This window comes from Strix aluco, chromosome 3 (assembly GCF_031877795.1).
Source record: "Strix aluco isolate bStrAlu1 chromosome 3, bStrAlu1.hap1, whole genome shotgun sequence".
Taxonomy (NCBI): Eukaryota; Metazoa; Chordata; class Aves; order Strigiformes; family Strigidae; genus Strix; species Strix aluco.
The window spans coordinates 122,769,718-122,787,425 of record NC_133933.1 but is presented as its reverse complement, the minus strand read 5'-3'; the positions used below and the strand labels follow the sequence as shown (position 1 = coordinate 122,787,425).

The window sequence follows — 17,708 nt, the reverse complement described above, 5'->3', positions numbered from 1 at the left end:
CCTATCTTTTTCCTTAGGAACTAAGCATATCTTATTTCAAAAATTATTTCAACTTAGGAAACTCTGGTGTCCCATATAGCATTGAGTTCTAGACTTTATAATAATACTAAAAATATACATCAGAATAAAATTCTAAACTCTCAAGAAATTAGAATCCCCATTTATGATCTGCATGAATGTAAAATGTTGTATCCGTGTTGTTCTAAACATAGAGAAAAATTGAATTTTAAAATACTCTGGTTCCAGAAATATTTTCATATCTTTTTGTTTGGGACATTATTGGCATCCAGTTTCTTGATGCATAATTTTACATACTAAAACACCCGCAACTGGCCATCTGACATATAACTGGATATGCATTTTGTATTGTTTGGTGGTAAATTCTGGAAATACATACATTTGAAATCTTTTTCGCAGTTGTTTCAAACTACAAATACGAAGAAGGCATGTTTGTTATGAAGACAATTGGCAGCTTTTCACATCGTGACATGAGTGCAAACTACAAGGACGATCTTACTCTTTCGGGAATTAGGTAAAGATTTGCTCTACTAATATATTTTATAATAGACAAAATTGCCAGTGATGTATTGTTGCTTTGGTCTCTAATGCCTCAGAGTGCTTTGCTGTAATTAATAAGAACCTATGTAGCTACGCTGTCATTATTGGCTGTGCTGTTCTCCCTCTCAAGATAGCTGGAAAGCTGTTCCCTCTCAGCATTTCTAGAATAGCTTTTCTCAGCAGCCCCATTTCAGAAAACTGCTGAGATATAAACACAGTATTTTGTAGTCAAAGCAGTTCTAGATCTGACCATCAACATAGTGGGGTTTTTTTCACTGGATCCCTCTGTCACCACAAGCCATTAAATAGTAATTTTTATTCACAAGTACCGGTACTAGGGATTACAGAGTTGGCCTCCTGACTGCCTGTTTTGACCTGCAAGTGTTGTGTTGGTATATCCAAGGCACAGAGTCTGTGAAGGCAAGTACAAATGCAGATAAAAAAATACTGCTATATTTGTGTTGGTGGAAAAAATTGCAGTCAGCTTCTAGAAGTCTGTAGAAAGCTGACAGTGGTACAGCTACAGGTTATGTTTTGCTGCACTCAACAGAGCTCAATATAGTTTTAACTGAAACAGGAAAATTGGAGCGATGTGAAGTTTTGTATGTGTTAGGCTAAACCCTAAGAAATGTGGAGAGTAAAACCCTACATTTTCTTTTGATGACAAAGGTGTTGTTTACATACATATATATGTAAAACAATAGGTGGTATTGTATTTAGACTTACTGCATTGGGCTTGTGCTTTGTGCATTGCTTCATAGCTGTGTATTCACTGTTGTAGGGTCATGGACAACACTGCATCACTAGACATCATCAGCCCAACTTTTACAGACATTCACATGAGTTTTCAAGAGACTGACAGGAGCTTATCGGGCTCAGTATCTTCACCCTCTGCTGGGACCTTGGGCTATGTCATTGAAATGGACACTGACATTCTCACAGCAAAAGTTTACTACCAAACTCGGGTAAGACTGATATGAGCAATAAAAAGCAAAAAAGGTTGGGTGTGGTCAGAGGAAAAGTTCCCTTTTAAAGTTTGTGTATGTTTATGTTAAGACAAATGAATGACCATTTGTCCAAAGAAAAATTATCAGTAATTAAAGGTTTTGTTTCCTACACTGGCCTTTCCAATACTAAAAGTAGCATCTGTGTGAAGAGGCTGTCTCAGCTCCTCCACACAGTTAATTTTGCCCTCTCCTATGATCAAGAAGGCACACCCACTGAAAGTGAAGAAAGTACAAAGCCAGCTTTAGATAAGCCACCCATCAAGTTTAATATATACCCATCAGGCTACTTATAATTAGTACAGAAATGGCTGTCATAGGAATCAGGCCATTGGAAGAGGTCAGACCATCTGTAGAGTGTCTTTTTCAATCCATTAATATCTCACAGTATATTATGAGAATTAAAAACCATAATGGATTTGCTAATAAAATATATTATTATTGGCATACTAAAACAATTTCAAACTTAAAATCTTGCATTCCAAAATGGTGTACTAATTTAGAAATCACAAGCAACTCATAATTCACTATTTACTACTGAAAACTGAAAAATTTGTTCATGTAAATAGATTCTTATTTGAGAATCTTTAATTACTGAATAACTCTAAATTGTCTCATTGATTTAAATGATTGCAAAATGAAATCCTCTAATATTTTCATATGAAGAAAATGCTTTTTGAATTCACTTTAAATTATTCCAAGAATGAGTAGAAGGCTCATTTTCCCAAGTAATTTGCATGCCTTATGAAACATGATAGGCATTTAATACAAAGGAAGGAAAAATCTTATTTGCAGTCAAATTTTTAAAAAGACCAGACTAAGTTATGTTCTGATCTTGCTGTTTGAAGAGGCACAAAGTAGCTTGATACAATATCATTTCTTCCAGAATAACCTTTCAAGATGAGAGCAAACATACAGTAGACAAAAAAATGTAGTATATTTGTCCTAATATATAATAAAATTAAAGTTGCAAAATGAGAATGTTGAAATACACTCATATTGGATTTGTTTTATATACAAGCAACCTTTTTTTTATCCTGTTCTATATTTTCAGTCTGCTCCTCAGAAGGACATTGACATATTAAAAAGTGAGATATCCTTCAAGAAAACTGACCTGATTCAAATGAAATTCAACTGGAAAGAGGATGCCGCCAAAGACTTGCTGTTGGGTCTAAAAGAAAAAGTACCTAAAATTACAAATGCAGTCTATAGGTATGTCAATCGCTATCATAAGGAACATATGGGACTGGAAATTAATGCTGCCACCTTAAAGATGAAGAATATCATGCAGAATAATGCTGACAAAGCATACGTATTTGCTGTAAAACAAATAGATCAAATAGATGCTCAGCTTCGCGAAGCTGCCAATGAGGCCTCTGGCAAATATCAGGAGGTGAAGGTCAAAGCTAAACAGCTATATCAAAAAGCAGCAGATCAAGCTGAACAGTTTGACTATCAAAGAATAAAAGCAAAACTTTTGGATGCTACAATTAGCATTATAGAAGAGTACCACAAGAGAATAAAACACCTAATTGACTCAGCCATTGAATTCCTGAAGACCACAAAATTCCAGGTCCCTGGGCTGTCTGAAAAGTACACTGGTGAAGAAATATACCTTATAACTACAGAGAAGGTAGCAAAAAGTGCTGATTTATGCCTTTCAAAACTTCAGGAGTACTTTGATGCCTTGATCGCAGCTATCAATGAGCTGGAAGTCAGAGTTCCTGCTTCTGAAACAATTCTTAGAGGTCATAATGTACTTGATCAAATTAAAGAAATGTTGAAACATTTGCAGGAAAAAATCAGGCAGACATTTGCTACTCTCCAGGAAGCTGACTTCGCAGGAAGGCTTAAGCAACTGAAACAAGTTGTGCAGCAAGTTTTTCAGAAGGTAGAAGAAATGGTTAGAAGTTTGCAATCCAAAAATTTTGAAGACATCAAAGTCCAAACTCAACAGCTGTACAAAGATGCAATGGCTTCAGACTATGCACAGAAACTGAGATCTTTGGCAAAAGATGTTAAAAAATACATATCTCAGTTTAAAGATTTTAGCCAGAAGACATTCCAGGACCTTTCAGAAAAGCTGCGCCAACTGCTTCTCTATGTAAAGGCATTGCGGGAGGAATATTTTGATCCAACAACACTTGGATGGTCAGTGAAATACTATGAGGTGGAAGAGAAGGTACTAGGATGGCTGAAGAATCTAATAGATACACTAGTGGACTGGCAAAACAAGTATGTTGGAGACCTTGCTGACTCAGTTACACGCCTAACAGACCAAGTAAGAGAATTGGTAGAAAACTACAGCCAGGAATATTATGACCTTATAACTGATGTTGAAGGAAAAGGAAAACAGAAGGTTTTGGAGCTCTCATCTGCTGCTCAGGAAAAAATCCGATATTGGTCTGCAGCTGCTAAGAGGAAAATCAATGAACATAACAAGCAAGTCAAAGAAAAACTCCAAGAGATCTACGGACAGCTTAGTCATTCCCAAGAAAAGCTAATTAATGAGGCCAAAAGGTTAATTGATCTAACTATAGAAAATTACTCTGCATTCCTGCAATATATCTCAGAGCTTCTTCGTTGGTTTGAGCAAATAACAGCTGAGAGCATAAAACCATATATAGCTGTTCGTCAAGGAGAGCTTAGAATAGATATTCCCAAGCCATTTGACTGGCAGTCCATTTACCAAATGCCCCAGAAAAGCAGAGAAGCACTCAGAAAAAAAGTGGAACTAACACGCACACTGATTCAGCAAGGCATTGAGCAAGGCTCCAGGAAATGGGAAGAAATGCAAAGATTCATTGATGAACAACTTGCCACTGAGCAACTGAATCTTCAGCAGATTATGGAAAATATACAGCAGCGCATGAAGACCTGAATGGACATGCAGAAGAGGAGAAGTAATACGTTTGTACCACAATGTATTTAAAAATAACAGCAATCAGCGTACTGGAGCTTCAGGTACATACTGTTTGAATCTGAATTTGTAAATGAAAACTGAATAATCTACACTAGGTTATTTTAATAAGCTTAATAAGCCAATAAATGAGTTCTTTATTACATTTTTGTGTCATTCATTACAGCTACTTTTACTTGGACTATAGGGCTTATTCCAACAATTGTCAAGGTCAATGGGAAGTCTTTGCTTTGATTTCACTGTATGTTGGATCAAGCCAATAATGTGCAATACATATTGTAAATAGTCACAAAAGCTATGCAATACATAGAATAAACAGGTTCTAAGATAAAGGTCACATTCATTAGCCAGTTGAAGAACAGCTTGGAAACACATCTATTTCACAGCACAGAAATATCTTCATAGATAAGTTTGGGTCAAAAAGAAGAGGAAAAGAGCATGTACAAAAATATGAAGAAAAAAAATAATGAATTCTGGAAATAACATCAAAAACTGAAAAAGAACATAGAAATATAAACATATATAGAAATCTGACTCCTGAAAAACTGCAGATAATAATACCAATGTGCTTCTAAGAAAAATAAATTCATGCATGTATCACTTTTCAGAAAACTATGCCAAGAATTTTAGATAGTTTTTCTTTATACTGGCTAATTTATGATTCAGAAATACAGGGTTTTGTTACCTGTTTCCCCATGATATTTCTGGTTTCACATCAAATGGTCTAACTTTTACTTACCATGAGTTTAGTTAACTCAAAGTTTCACTGACATCACTGTATATGATGGGAGTCAAAAAGTTGTCCTCTCAGTCTCCTAGGCTGAAGCCTAGACATCATTGAAATGAATTCTCGATTTAAAGATGAATTTAAATAATGTTGAAGAATTCACTCACAAAATAGGACTACTTTTGAGTAGAAAATGTGTGGACCTGGTATGGTTTATTTTCAGCTGTTGGAATACTGTATACGTAGTCCTTGAGAAAGGCATGCTCAGGCTGAAGTAATGTTGCCTCTTTGAGAATAAACTCTTTAACAAACAACACTAGAATTTCGTGTATATGTCTGTTTTGATAAAATCAGTTCACTCTGTAATATGGTTGTTGCTTGTTCATTAATGGGAAAACAGAGAGCCTGGATTCATCCCATGGTATGATTGGTTACATACATGAAGCAATGGAGCACCAGTTTGCAAATACCCAAATATGTTTTGTGGCAGGAGATACAAATTTGCAGCACAGAGCAGCACCACACAAAGATGCACGCTCAGGCCCTGGAAAAGGGAGAGTCCAGTGCCTTTGTTGAGTTTATGCAGCAGTAATGCTCCCACCTCTACAGCTGGTCCACACCAGTCTACCCAGATCTCAGAGCCAGTTGGGCTATATGACTTTGATATCCCTATTGCCAGATAATATTATCACCCGAGTAAATCTACTAGTAATGATTTTTATCAGATGAGCAACATTAACCCCAAAATCAGAATCTGACAAGCACAGTAGTATAGACACACCTATCTAGCTGTCAGCAGAGTGGGCATCTCTTAGTAAGGTAAAACCGTTTTCTCTTTAGAGCTTTAAGCCATCACAGATATAGTAGTGATTCTCAGTTAAAGACATGGAATAGTCCCCTGTGAACTGTAAAATAAGGAGTTTTCATTCTGTATGGAATATATAGAACTAATCTGCACATGTCGCCCTGCCCAGGGGAACCAGAGGTATAAAAATCCCTGTTTACATGTCCTACTGAGTACCCCTGTAAATAAAGATGTTGGCTGCAGAGCCCTTTCACCTTCATTCACAAGCAAACTGAAGCCTATGGGTCATCTGATCTTTGTTTGATGTCAGATTGCACAACTCGTTTGCCTGAATTTCACAAATGTTTAAGCACAACCAGATTTCTCAGACACTGTCTGATTCTTGCTTCCCTTCATCATGACAAATAGCCCTGTGAAACAAAGGACAATAGAAGAAATCATTAAAGTTATGGGAGAAGAGAGATTTAAAGTTTTGTTTTCTTTTGTTTTCCCCCTCATGGCTATTTATTTCTGTCCATCATCCATAGTTCTTGGGAGGGTTATAAATTCTAAAAAAGGATTTACTTATAAGGAATGGGTTAACTGAATAATAAATATGCCAAATAGCATAAATACTGGCTCTCTTTGGCAAGAGTGAAGCTTCCCAAGAGCAAACACAATAGTTTGCTCACTAAACTGTGGTTAGAGGTTAGAGGAGATTTCCAAGTCTCATAGCAGCGTTGCCGCCAATTGGATTAAAGCTCTCAATCCTGTACTCGTGTGACAGCCATCTTGCACTCATCTCACAGTTGGTTTTGGGAGGGCCTGGAAGCAGAACATTGCGCTCAAAAAAGAGATCTTGCTGGAACTTAGCTGTTGCTAAATCCCCACACCAGAGAGGACATCTCAAGCACCCCTTTGAAACTCTGGCAATGTTTTGACACAGGAAGGGGTTGTGTGTGTTTGCATGTGTGCATAGGTACATCACACAAGCAGATACAACCAGGTGTAACATTAATTTCCATTACTTTTCTTGGTGTTTGTTTGTTGGGAGTTTTTCTTTCAGGTTTTAGCAAATTTTAGCCTTATTTTCCATGTAATATGTTACAGAAATGTAGACAAAACCACAATTATTCAAATTATGCTGCAATTCACTCTACTTATGAAATGTTTGCAATATAATCATTTGAAATATTATTAGTTCTACTTTGGCCTCTTTTTCAGTCTAGTTTATATAATAAGAAATATTATATTTCATTGAATTGTGTGGGAGATAACAGGGAATCAGCAACTATCTGGGGCTCAGTGACACTGTTTCTTTTCTCTATTTTTTTTTTTCCTATAGTCTTCATCATCTGAATTCTCATAAATGCCAGAGGGGTTTTTCTTTATAATTTACAGCAAGTATCAGACATAGAGCAGAACTGGTTGTAAAAGTTTAATTAAGTGAAACATTTTAACAAGAAATTCAGAGAACAATATGCCCTGCTCTAGCTAAGTGATTGTAGAAATAACATTGACAAAAAACGTGTGTGTTCCTAAGTGAAAAACTTTTGCAGACGTAGAACAGCAAAAACGTTCCAGAATTTTAGATTATGCAACTAACTAGAGCTGATCTTTTATTAAGTGATTTAAAAATACATGTATAATTTGCTGTGTATACGGAGATTCTACACATGCATCCACACACGTCACACAGTGCATCATTCACCTCTGGCTCTAAATTATGTTATTGATACTTTTAGAGCAACTGTCATTATGGCCTACTGATACCTTACAAAGTTTATATTGAAACATTTAGCTGTTCAGTAAGCAACACCAAATTTTGTACTACTCTTCTGCTGGCAGATTTATTGTTCAGGTGGGAGACCAGAATTTATTAAAGGCCATACGGACATACAAAATTGCTTGTATTCTGTTTCTACACGGCCAAATCCTGGCCCAAATGAAACCGATGGCAAAATGTCTATTAGCCTCAGCAGGAGTAGGCTTTGGCCAGTTAGGTGTATAACTTGAGAAGCACTTTGGGATCCTGTAGGACAAAGGCTATATTATTATCTATAAAAATCTACACAAAAATATCTTTGAAAAAACATGCAGACAGGAAAATTAATCACTAACAAATTCAAGACAGGCCAGAATGGCTGCATATGCAACACTAACCAGAGCTTCTTTATATATTTTTACCCAGTTTTACCTAGTATCACAGAGAAAGTCTGCCAGGGCCAAGAATCCTGTGTTCTGGTCCCATGCCTTAAACATGGAAATATCCATATACCTCTCATCACCCTTTCCCTCATTTCATTATCCATCTGAGGCATTAAGGGAAACTGGGACCGTGTAGAACAAAATTGTATGTTGGAGGTTTGCAAGACGCGACTGGGCAAAGTCTGGAGCAACCCAGTCTGAGTTGAAGGTTGCCCCTGCTTTGAGCAGGAGGTTGCACTAGAGACCTCCCAAGGTCCCTTCCAACCCAAGTTGCTCTGTAATTGTGACTAAACTGATATGGTTTTAGGTTACCATACTTAACACTGTACCTACCCTTTGGTAAATGGTTTATGAGTAATTGGCTTCATCATCATTTTAATACATCATTATACAAAGACAGAGAATTTTTATGGTATGCCTGCATGTAAATGCATTATCATTCTGATTGCAACCATGAGGCATAGGCCCCAGTACCAAACTCAGATGCAACCACCAATCTGAATACTTTCTGTCACTAGCCCTCCACTGTTCTGGCATCATCAAACACCACGCATATGTACCAATGTATTTCTGATAAAACTTTTATATCCACCATTCAACATGTCAGTTAGAGGACAGCCAGAAATTTTGAATGCTATTGAACTGACATGATGAAGGCACATTTCAATAGCATGAAATTCAAATAGAGTGGTTAACGCAAACTAGATCACGCCCATCCACCTTCTATCTGGTTCAAGCAGCCTGATAACCAGTCATGGCTGAACTAAGGGGAAGTAGGTGTCAGGGCAAGTTTGCTAGGAGGCTTGAACTTCTGTCCTTAGATTGACAGTAAGATATTACAACAGCTCTTCCACCACGTTTCTATGCCAGCTGTCTTCTCTCCAGGAAATAGCTTCATAAAACGCACAAAACTTCTAGCAAACTGCACCGCTTCCAGGGTATTATCTGCCAGCTATCTGATTTGGTATAATACATAATTTCCTTTGACTCTCAATGGCAGTGATACTCACTTGTATCAACCTGGACCATCTTCTGCAAAAATCTTCCTTAATTTCTCTTTAATATTTCTGGGTTCAGGCCTACCAGAATTTGTGAGTCCACGGGATTTCAAACCTGCTTTAACCTATGGTGTTGGAAACCTTTTCTTTCACAAGAAACAACATTTCACTCTCTCTTACTGATGAGAATGTCTCTGCCAAGGACTGCCCTTGCCTTTACTTTCCTTAAAGTATTTTTTCTCTGTAAGCTTGCCATACATTTGGATATGTAATTGTTTTTGCAACCAGCCAGTCAGTCCTATAATTCTGGTTATGTACCTACATCAGTATAAGTTTGCAAAATCAAGTGGGTAGTATAGGTAACAATGTAGGACAAGTTCTTCATAGCTAATGCTATCGTTCCCTACAACTATATCTTGTACCCTTTATCTGGTCCATAGTCACTTTGCAAGCACCCTAAATTCCCCTGTTAGGAGAATAAACATCAACATTAGATCTTCTCAGATTGGCAGGAGAAGGGTCATCTGCTAGTCTGGGCATTGGCAGAGTAATAGGATCAAAGCACACTGAGCAGCAGTACCACCCCCAATTTATGGAAATAACAAAGATCATGCCAGATGCTTACACCACACCTCTGTTGTGAAGATTTTGCCAGGTGTTTGCTGTAAGCAGAGACCTACCACAAATTATAGCCTCATTTTCATTTCCCAGCAAAGGATTTCAAGAGGACATACTAGAAACAATCTTGAATTTGTGAATAAATCTATACTGCTTTAGGGACTCTAGGAGCAAGTTCTGGTCTCTGAACAAGTGATATGAACTAGCTCAAACGTTATATAGCCTGTAGGAAACAGGACTTGGAACAACTCTCTATTCAGTGTCCAAGTTTCCTTAAAGAAGGAGCCAAAAGCCATATGCTGTATAGATGTCTGGGGGACCTGAGACTTTGTCTGAAGCAAGGAGTGAACGAAATGGACAGCAGAAAGAGCATACAGAATGAAAGTGCTCACTACATGTACCCTACAAATGACATGGCCAGATACTTAGAGGAAGACACAGGGGTGAGTAAAGATGGTCTTAATCAAGGAGATGCATGGGGAAAAGTAACAGACCTGCAACTCTTTCAGTACTGCCTGTCACTTCTATAATTACTCTATGGAAGTTATGCTGAAAGAGGCTGGGGACTCCTGGGTTTCTGGGCAACCTGGTTATTCTTACAAAGGTGATATTCTACTCTGGTTTGTGTACAGCTTTGGCTGAGAATGGAAAGCAAATAGTTAGCCTCCATAACATACTTTTCTTTCCCCACACACTTCCCCTGCTAACACTATCTCTGCCCCAGTTAAAATATATTCCAATATTGTTGCAAAGTAGAGGAAAAAAGTGAACATACACCTACTCTTTAGTTTTCATAGTACTTTTTTCTGGTGTTTACTATGATTAGAGGACTTTATCTCTAAAAAGCTTGATAGTGTTTTTTTTCAGAACTGTTTTCTGTAGAAAGTGGTTTATGGATGCCCTTGCATTCAACTCTCCCGCTGTTCTGAAAGCACTGGTAATTATAGCTCTATCGGTAGGTTTCATGTATGGAAGGTTTTTGTGCTGAAACCCCCAGAGATCACTCCATCTACTAATACACTGTTTTGTCACCAGTCTCTTAAACACCCCCACATGGCACCCACCAGGGACTCTGAAATGCCATTTATTTCTAAAGTCTTTAATATTCTTAAGTTTTAAATCAGTGGCTAGCCTGAGAGACAACTAAGATCCAAAGCCAGTAACAAGACACTATTAGACCTCTATCCTAAGGCAATAGAATCAAGCTTCTGCGTTTAGCCAGAACATCCTCTCATTGAGTCTGCATCACATTATGCTGCAAAAAAGGAAAAGTGAAGAGGTCATGTCACTGTCTCTGAAGTTCAGCAGTTCAGGTGTTAATTTAATTTATTTCAAGATTACTACTTATCAATGTTCTTAAAGACACATTAAAAAAAAGGTCTTACAAACAAACAGGTCTACCTTTGTGTTGTGGGACACTTTAGACAGACATTTCAAATTGTTAGCAGGCTGTTTGTCTCTCCATAATGCTCCTTCTTGGTTCTTATTATATTTGCTTCTTTAATAAGCTTTTGTTTTTCTCTATGGTAATGACCCGCTTATGACTACTTACAAACAATACAGAAAGTTATGCAAAAGCATTTAATTTTAAAGTTGCAGAACGTAAAACCAGCCAGATTTGAAGGAACACACATCCCTCACACATAGCCCATATACACAAAGCTATGAAGTCAAATGCATTACAGCAGTACAAACCCCACCTCATCTCTCTCTCAGACACGTCTGTCTATATGTGCACACATCCATGCAAACACACACACACGTACAATGTACATTACTGTCAAGTTAAAAGCCTAAAGCTAATCCTTAATCCTTAGGTCATCCCCTTCATTTCAGCACATCGAGCCAGCCAAGACTTTCCAACATGCCTGTCAGCAGTTAGCTGACAACTCTTCCCACTCAGGTCCCATTAATTCAGCAGTTTCAACAATGGTGTTCCACCAAGTTCATCATGTAAAGCTTCAAATTTTGTTTAAACACAAAATCAGAAAGTTATATTTTTTAAATGTTGCAGTGAGGCAATTTGACTTAATTTTGTTCTCCTTTTAGCTGAAATGGGCTGATGAACTTGATGTACAATTTTGCGAAGTGATACAGTTGATCTTACTTAACATTGGCCAGTTCCTCCTCCAAAGATTTGAAACAAAATTTTCCAGTCCTTTTAGAAACACACTTTTGTTTCAAAAAGATTTGTTGATATTTTGCTATCTCAGTAATGACCTGGTGATTTCTTTGTGGCCATGTGTATGTGTGTGCCATCTGGACTTCTATGTCTTCCTTAAGGTTTCCACTGAATGTTACTATCTTTCTCCTTTTTAGAAATCTTCTTAATACATATCCCATGTCTGATTACCCTTACAACATATTAACCATTACAAAGAGAGAGGATCTAGATTTTTTCTGGATTGGGGTTCAGTTCCTAGGCCAGTTTTCAATCCACTGCATGATTTGGTCACCTCATTTTCTCATATATTAGTTTCCCAGCAGTAAAATGGGAATTACACTTCTCTACTTTTTAATGGAGTTGTTAGAATAAAACTAATTCATGACTTGGCGATAATCTAATAACTTGAATGGTGCTGAAGACCATGAATCATCAAATCATAGAATGGCTTGAGTTGGAAAGGACCTTAAAGATCATCTAATTCCAACTAGATGGTGTCCATGGTGCCCAGGTGTCCATGGGCAGGGACACCTTCCACTAGACCAGGTTGCTCAAAGCCCCGTCCAACCTGGCCTTAAACACTTCCAGGGAGGGGGCAGCCACAACTTCTCTGGGCATGTGCCAGTGTCTCACCAGCCTCACAGTAAAGAAATTCTTCCTTACATCTAATCTAAATCTACCATCTTTCAGTTTAAAACCATTATCCCTTGTCCTATCACTGCACTCCCTGATAAAGAGTTCCTCCCCATCTTTCCTGTAGGCCCCCTTTAAGAACTGGAAGGCCACTATAAGATCCCCCAGAGCCTTCTCTTCTCCAGGCTGCACAACCCCAAGTCTCTCAGCCTGTCCTTATAAGAGAGGTGCTCCAGCCCCCTGATCATCTTCATGGCCTCCTCTAGACCCACTCCAACAGGTCTATCTCCTTCTTATGTTGGGGGCCCCAGAGCTGGACACAGCACTGCAGGTGGGGGTGTCATGAGAGTGGAGTAAAGGGGGAGACTCCCCTCCCTTGACCTGCTGGCCACTCTTCTCTCGATGCAGCCCAGGATACAGTTGGCTTTCTGGGTCCCAAGCGCACATTGGTGGCTTATAGTCAGTTTTCCATCCACTAATACCCTGAAGATCTTCTCCACAGGGCTGCTCTCAATCCACTCCTCACCCAGCCTGTATTTGTGGTTGGAATTGACCTGACCCATGTGCAGGACCTTACACTTGGCCTTGTTGAACTTCATGAGGTTTGCACGGACCCACCTCTCCAGCCTGTCCAGGTCCCTCTGGATGATATCCCTTCCCTCCAGCGTGTTGGCCACAAGTGAACTTGCTGAGGGTGCACTCAATCCCACTGTCCATGTCACCAACAAACATGTTAAATAGCGCTGGTCCCAGTACCAACCCCCAAGGAATACCACTCATCACCATTCTCCACTTGAACATCGAGCAGTTGACTGCAACTCTTTGAGTGTGAAGTAGATAAACACACTGTAATGGCAAAAAGGAATCAAGATACATGTATTGACTTCTCTCTCCCATCATCGTGTTTATTGTTTTAGAAACTTGGAGTTGATTTCATGTGCTAAATCACTCAGAAACACTCTAGTCCACCCCAAAACCATCATACATACCAGGCGTCAAACATATAACACTCTCATACAGATAAATGATCCGAGGAATGGACTCAACGGCTGCTAGCAGTTAATTTATATCGTGGTTTCACCATAAACTTTTAACTTTGGAAATAATCTGCCACCCGTTTCATTTTTTGGCTCCCACATAATGCACCTTTGTGAAGTCACTTTTCTGTCTAATAGAGATGTTTCTTTTTACGGGTGAACATTTGTTTAAAAATAACAAACAGTTATCTCATTTACTGTTCACAAAAAGCATGCCACTTAACCGTATGTAACCAAGCCCCATTTCATCTGGTTTAATGTTTAGCGAGGCATACAGACTAGTCGATATTACAGGAAGAAGATGATTTATTTAATAAAATTACATTACTTTTTTTTTCCATTAAAAACCAAATAATTTCAACAAAAAAGTGTTTAAAGTAGAAAAGCATAGCCTGCAAAGATTGATACTGAAAAGTCAGCACATACTGGAAAGTCTGATGCTAAGCTCAGCTGCTTCTTCACCCCGTGTCCACTTCTGCTCTGTATCTGGTGTGCAGCCAGTCTCTGTTTCTGAAGTCGAGTACTCCCATAGTGATTACTGATATCCACCATAATGTAGTTAGCAGATAGGCCATTTGTTCCACTGTGGATAAGGTTGCAACAGAACTTTTTTAAGCACACTTTTTTCCATTGGGGAGGATAAAGTTTAGGATATATATAGATATAATATGTAATATGAAATGTATAGTATGTACATTTACATGCTATATCTACCTATCTGTATTCTCCTTGTGGCTGAGAAGTTGAACAGGAGTCAGCAGTATGGTCTTTTGCCCAAGAAGGCCAACTGCGTACTGGGCAGTTGTAGCTAGCAGGTCAGGGAGGAGATCCTTCTTCTCTCTTTGGCATTTGTGAGACCACATCTGGATTACTGTGTCTGGTTTGGGGTTCCCCAGTGAAAGAGAGCCACGGACATACCAGAGTGAGTTCAGCAATGGCCAGCAACCTAGTCAGGGAGCTGGAGCACACAGTGTGCGAACAGGAGGGAGATAGATGGGTTTGTTGAGTCCTAAGAGGAAAAGGCTAAGTGAAGACATTATTTCTCTCTTCCATGACCTGTTGCATAGAGAAGACAGAGTCAAGCTCTTTTCAGAGCAGAAAGACAAAAAGCAATAGATAAAAGCCATATGAAGGCAAAGAAAAAGTCACCCTGTGAGTGATCAAAGACCAGCACAGATCCCAGAGAGGTTGTGAATTCTCCTTCTTTGGAGATGTTCAGAACTCAGATAGGCACAGTCCCAGGCAACTTCATCTGACTTCAAAGTTCAATATAACTTCAAAGTTAGCCCTACTTTGTGTAGGGTGTTGGATCAGAAGATCTCCAGAGGTATCTTCCACCCTGAATTACTCAATTTCGTGATAAGACCTAAACCCTGTAAGCACCCAAAAAACTGAAAGGCTGTGAGTTCACACCTATTTAATGGCAGAGATTCCTCAAAGGAAAGCTTAGTTATAAATGCCCCAGCCACAGGAAAATCTTCCAGTGGAACTCACAATCACCCATGCAGCACAAATGTGTATTAAACCTAGCTTCGGCACTTCTTATGCTCCCAAAACTATTTAGTGTAAAGTAAATGGAGGAAGTTCATGTTTCCCACTTCACATTGGAAGTCACAGAAAATTGCCCTTGATGACATTTTGTGTCATAGACTCCCTGCTTTGCTGCTGTTGTTTATCTTCAACACATGTAGAAACTGTTTTTGGGAAAAGATGGGCCAATAAATGTGATTTTTTGTTTTGACGTAATGCATTCCTCTTACTTATTAGATGTCTTTTTGAGATTAATCTAAGAATGTTGCTCTTGCAGTCAACCAGATAAGGCTTCTTTATTCTTTTGGGGAAGGGAGGGGTGGGATGTCTACAATTTTTCTGGCTAGAGCAACACTGCAATTGGGCTTTTGTTCTTAAAATAAACACGTAAACTTGGCTTAAAATAAGAAGTAGTAGAATTTGTTTGTTATTAAAATGCACTTGTGATTACCAGAACCATTAACCAGCAGTTGTCCTTTTGCACTGTGTGAGATGACCACACTTTCCCCACATATTTTGGAGGACAAGAATGGCATGTGCTATGATGCTAAGGATGTCAGAAATGTTGAGGATGCTGTCTAAATTACATTTACTGCTCTGTGTTTTTCCAACCGAAGAGGCACTGTAAGAAAGCAAGGAAACTCTGAGCAAGACAAGCAGCGTATACCAAATTGATTTTATCTCTGAGCTTGTCTTCTAATATCAGGTTGTGAAGCATAGTTTGTTTGGGATAGTGCCCTCTGGGAGAAAAGCACACAAAAAAGAGCATTCATGCATGCATGCACATCTTTCTAGGAGTGCCTGTAGCACTGCAATATGTACACTAACTGTAATATGCACACTAGAGTTTAGGAACCTTTTTCAGAGGGCTGTAATTGCTTCAGGCCCTTGTAGTCAAAGTTTTTTATGCCCTTTTCACATCCCTTCAGCTACTGCCTTAGAAATGTCTGGTAGAAAGCCATGCGGGATTTCTCCATATTCTACCCTTTGTTTAAGCCATTGGTCTGGCTGCCAAAAGACACAGTGAGTGACTGTCAGACCATGCCCCTGTTTGTTAAATACTTTCACAGAATCAGAATCACAGAATGGTTGAGGTTGAAAGGGACCTCTGGAGGTCATCTCGTCCAAGCCCCCTGCTCAAGCAGGGCCAGCGAGAGACAGTTGCCCAGCACCATGTCTAAATGGCTTTTGAATATCTCCAAGGAGGGAGACTCCACAATCTCCCTGGGCAATCTGTGCCAGTACTCAGTCACCCCCACAATAAAAAAGTGTTTCCTGATGTTCAGAAGGAACCACCTGTGTTTTAGTTGTGCCCCTTGCCTCTAGTCCTGTCAGTTAAAGAAGATGCATTTTTGGAGTGAACCAAGGATATGGAAGCTAACTTATGTATCTTTTTCCAGTGTCTAACTGAAGTGCATAGCACGAGACAGTCCCTGACAAAGTCTCTGGTTCATGTCAGGGAGAGAAAGATGCAAGCCTCAAAGTTCACACTGAAACATCCTTAGTGTCATCAGTAAATCGTGGATACAGGGTTTGGAAGTGGACATGTCTTTAATTCCAAAGGTGTGAAATATCACCTTCACTCAACTTGACAAACATTTTTCTTCCAGACTTTAACCTTCAAACTCACAAATCTCAACAGCAAGCAGCAGCACAAGTGATCTCCTGGCACCATCACTGGTGATGAAATGGCCTTGTCACTGTGGGCAGAACACTGGGGGTGGCCCATGTCACAGTGGGGTGAGTGACATGGATGGTCCAGGAGGGGTGTCTCCTGATTATCAGGGAGACATAGGATGGACAGCCTTGGCATGAGGCTGGGAGACCACCAGGCAAGGAGGTAAAGACTCTCCATAGAGATGGAGGGTGGCTGCTCTGGTTGCTGATTCTCCTGTCTGACAGCAGCAGCCCTAGATGTGGAAGTGAGGAGACCACAGTCTCTGCCACTCAGCCGAAGAGTGTTGCAACTTTCTAAAAAGAAAATTACCTAAGATATAAGGAAACACACAAAGCCCCAGTCAGTACCACATCTTAGACCTACTGGCAGCTGGAGGTTCCTCATGGCCATGGAAAAGGGACCACCGCACTACCTACCATCTCTGTACCCCACCATAGTCCTACAGGCATCTGGAAGCTCTATTCACAATAAATCTGCCTGGCACAACTGGACAGACATCCAACTGCTGAAAGCTAATTTGCCTCTAAAAGCAAGTGTGATTACAGTTAGAGAAAATATCATTGTTATATAGATTTTAAGGTGCAAAATACTTGTACAATACCAGTCAGAAAAACACCAACTCAGGAAAAGCAGTGCAGCCTATGGAAGCCAGATAGCAGTTTTAAGAAAGTGGTATTACCCAAAAGGTCACTCATGCACCCTGTGCTGAAGACCAAGACAGCGACGGCTACAGCGAGAGCTCTGGCCTTAGCTAAGGCCTTATAAATACACAGATGCAAGGGAAGGAAGAAGAATCTTAAACCATTTTTTTCCCCCCATATTCAGTACATGCACAGACCTCACATCGTG

At 39.3% G+C, this 17,708-nt stretch overlaps 1 protein-coding gene across 1 annotated transcript in view; it reads left to right on the top strand.

Moving 5' to 3' along the window:
* Window positions 1-5,531, top strand: part of APOB (apolipoprotein B) — a 38,028-nt gene extending 32,497 nt beyond the window's left edge. The window contains exons 27-29 of the mRNA XM_074820135.1: window positions 418-532; window positions 1,340-1,523; window positions 2,617-5,531. Of these exons, the coding sequence (XP_074676236.1) occupies window positions 418-532; window positions 1,340-1,523; window positions 2,617-4,443 (2,126 nt within the window). The 3' untranslated portion in view covers window positions 4,444-5,531. The remainder of the gene's footprint in view (window positions 1-417; window positions 533-1,339; window positions 1,524-2,616) is intronic.
* The last annotated feature ends 12,177 nt before the right edge of the window (window positions 5,532-17,708 follow it).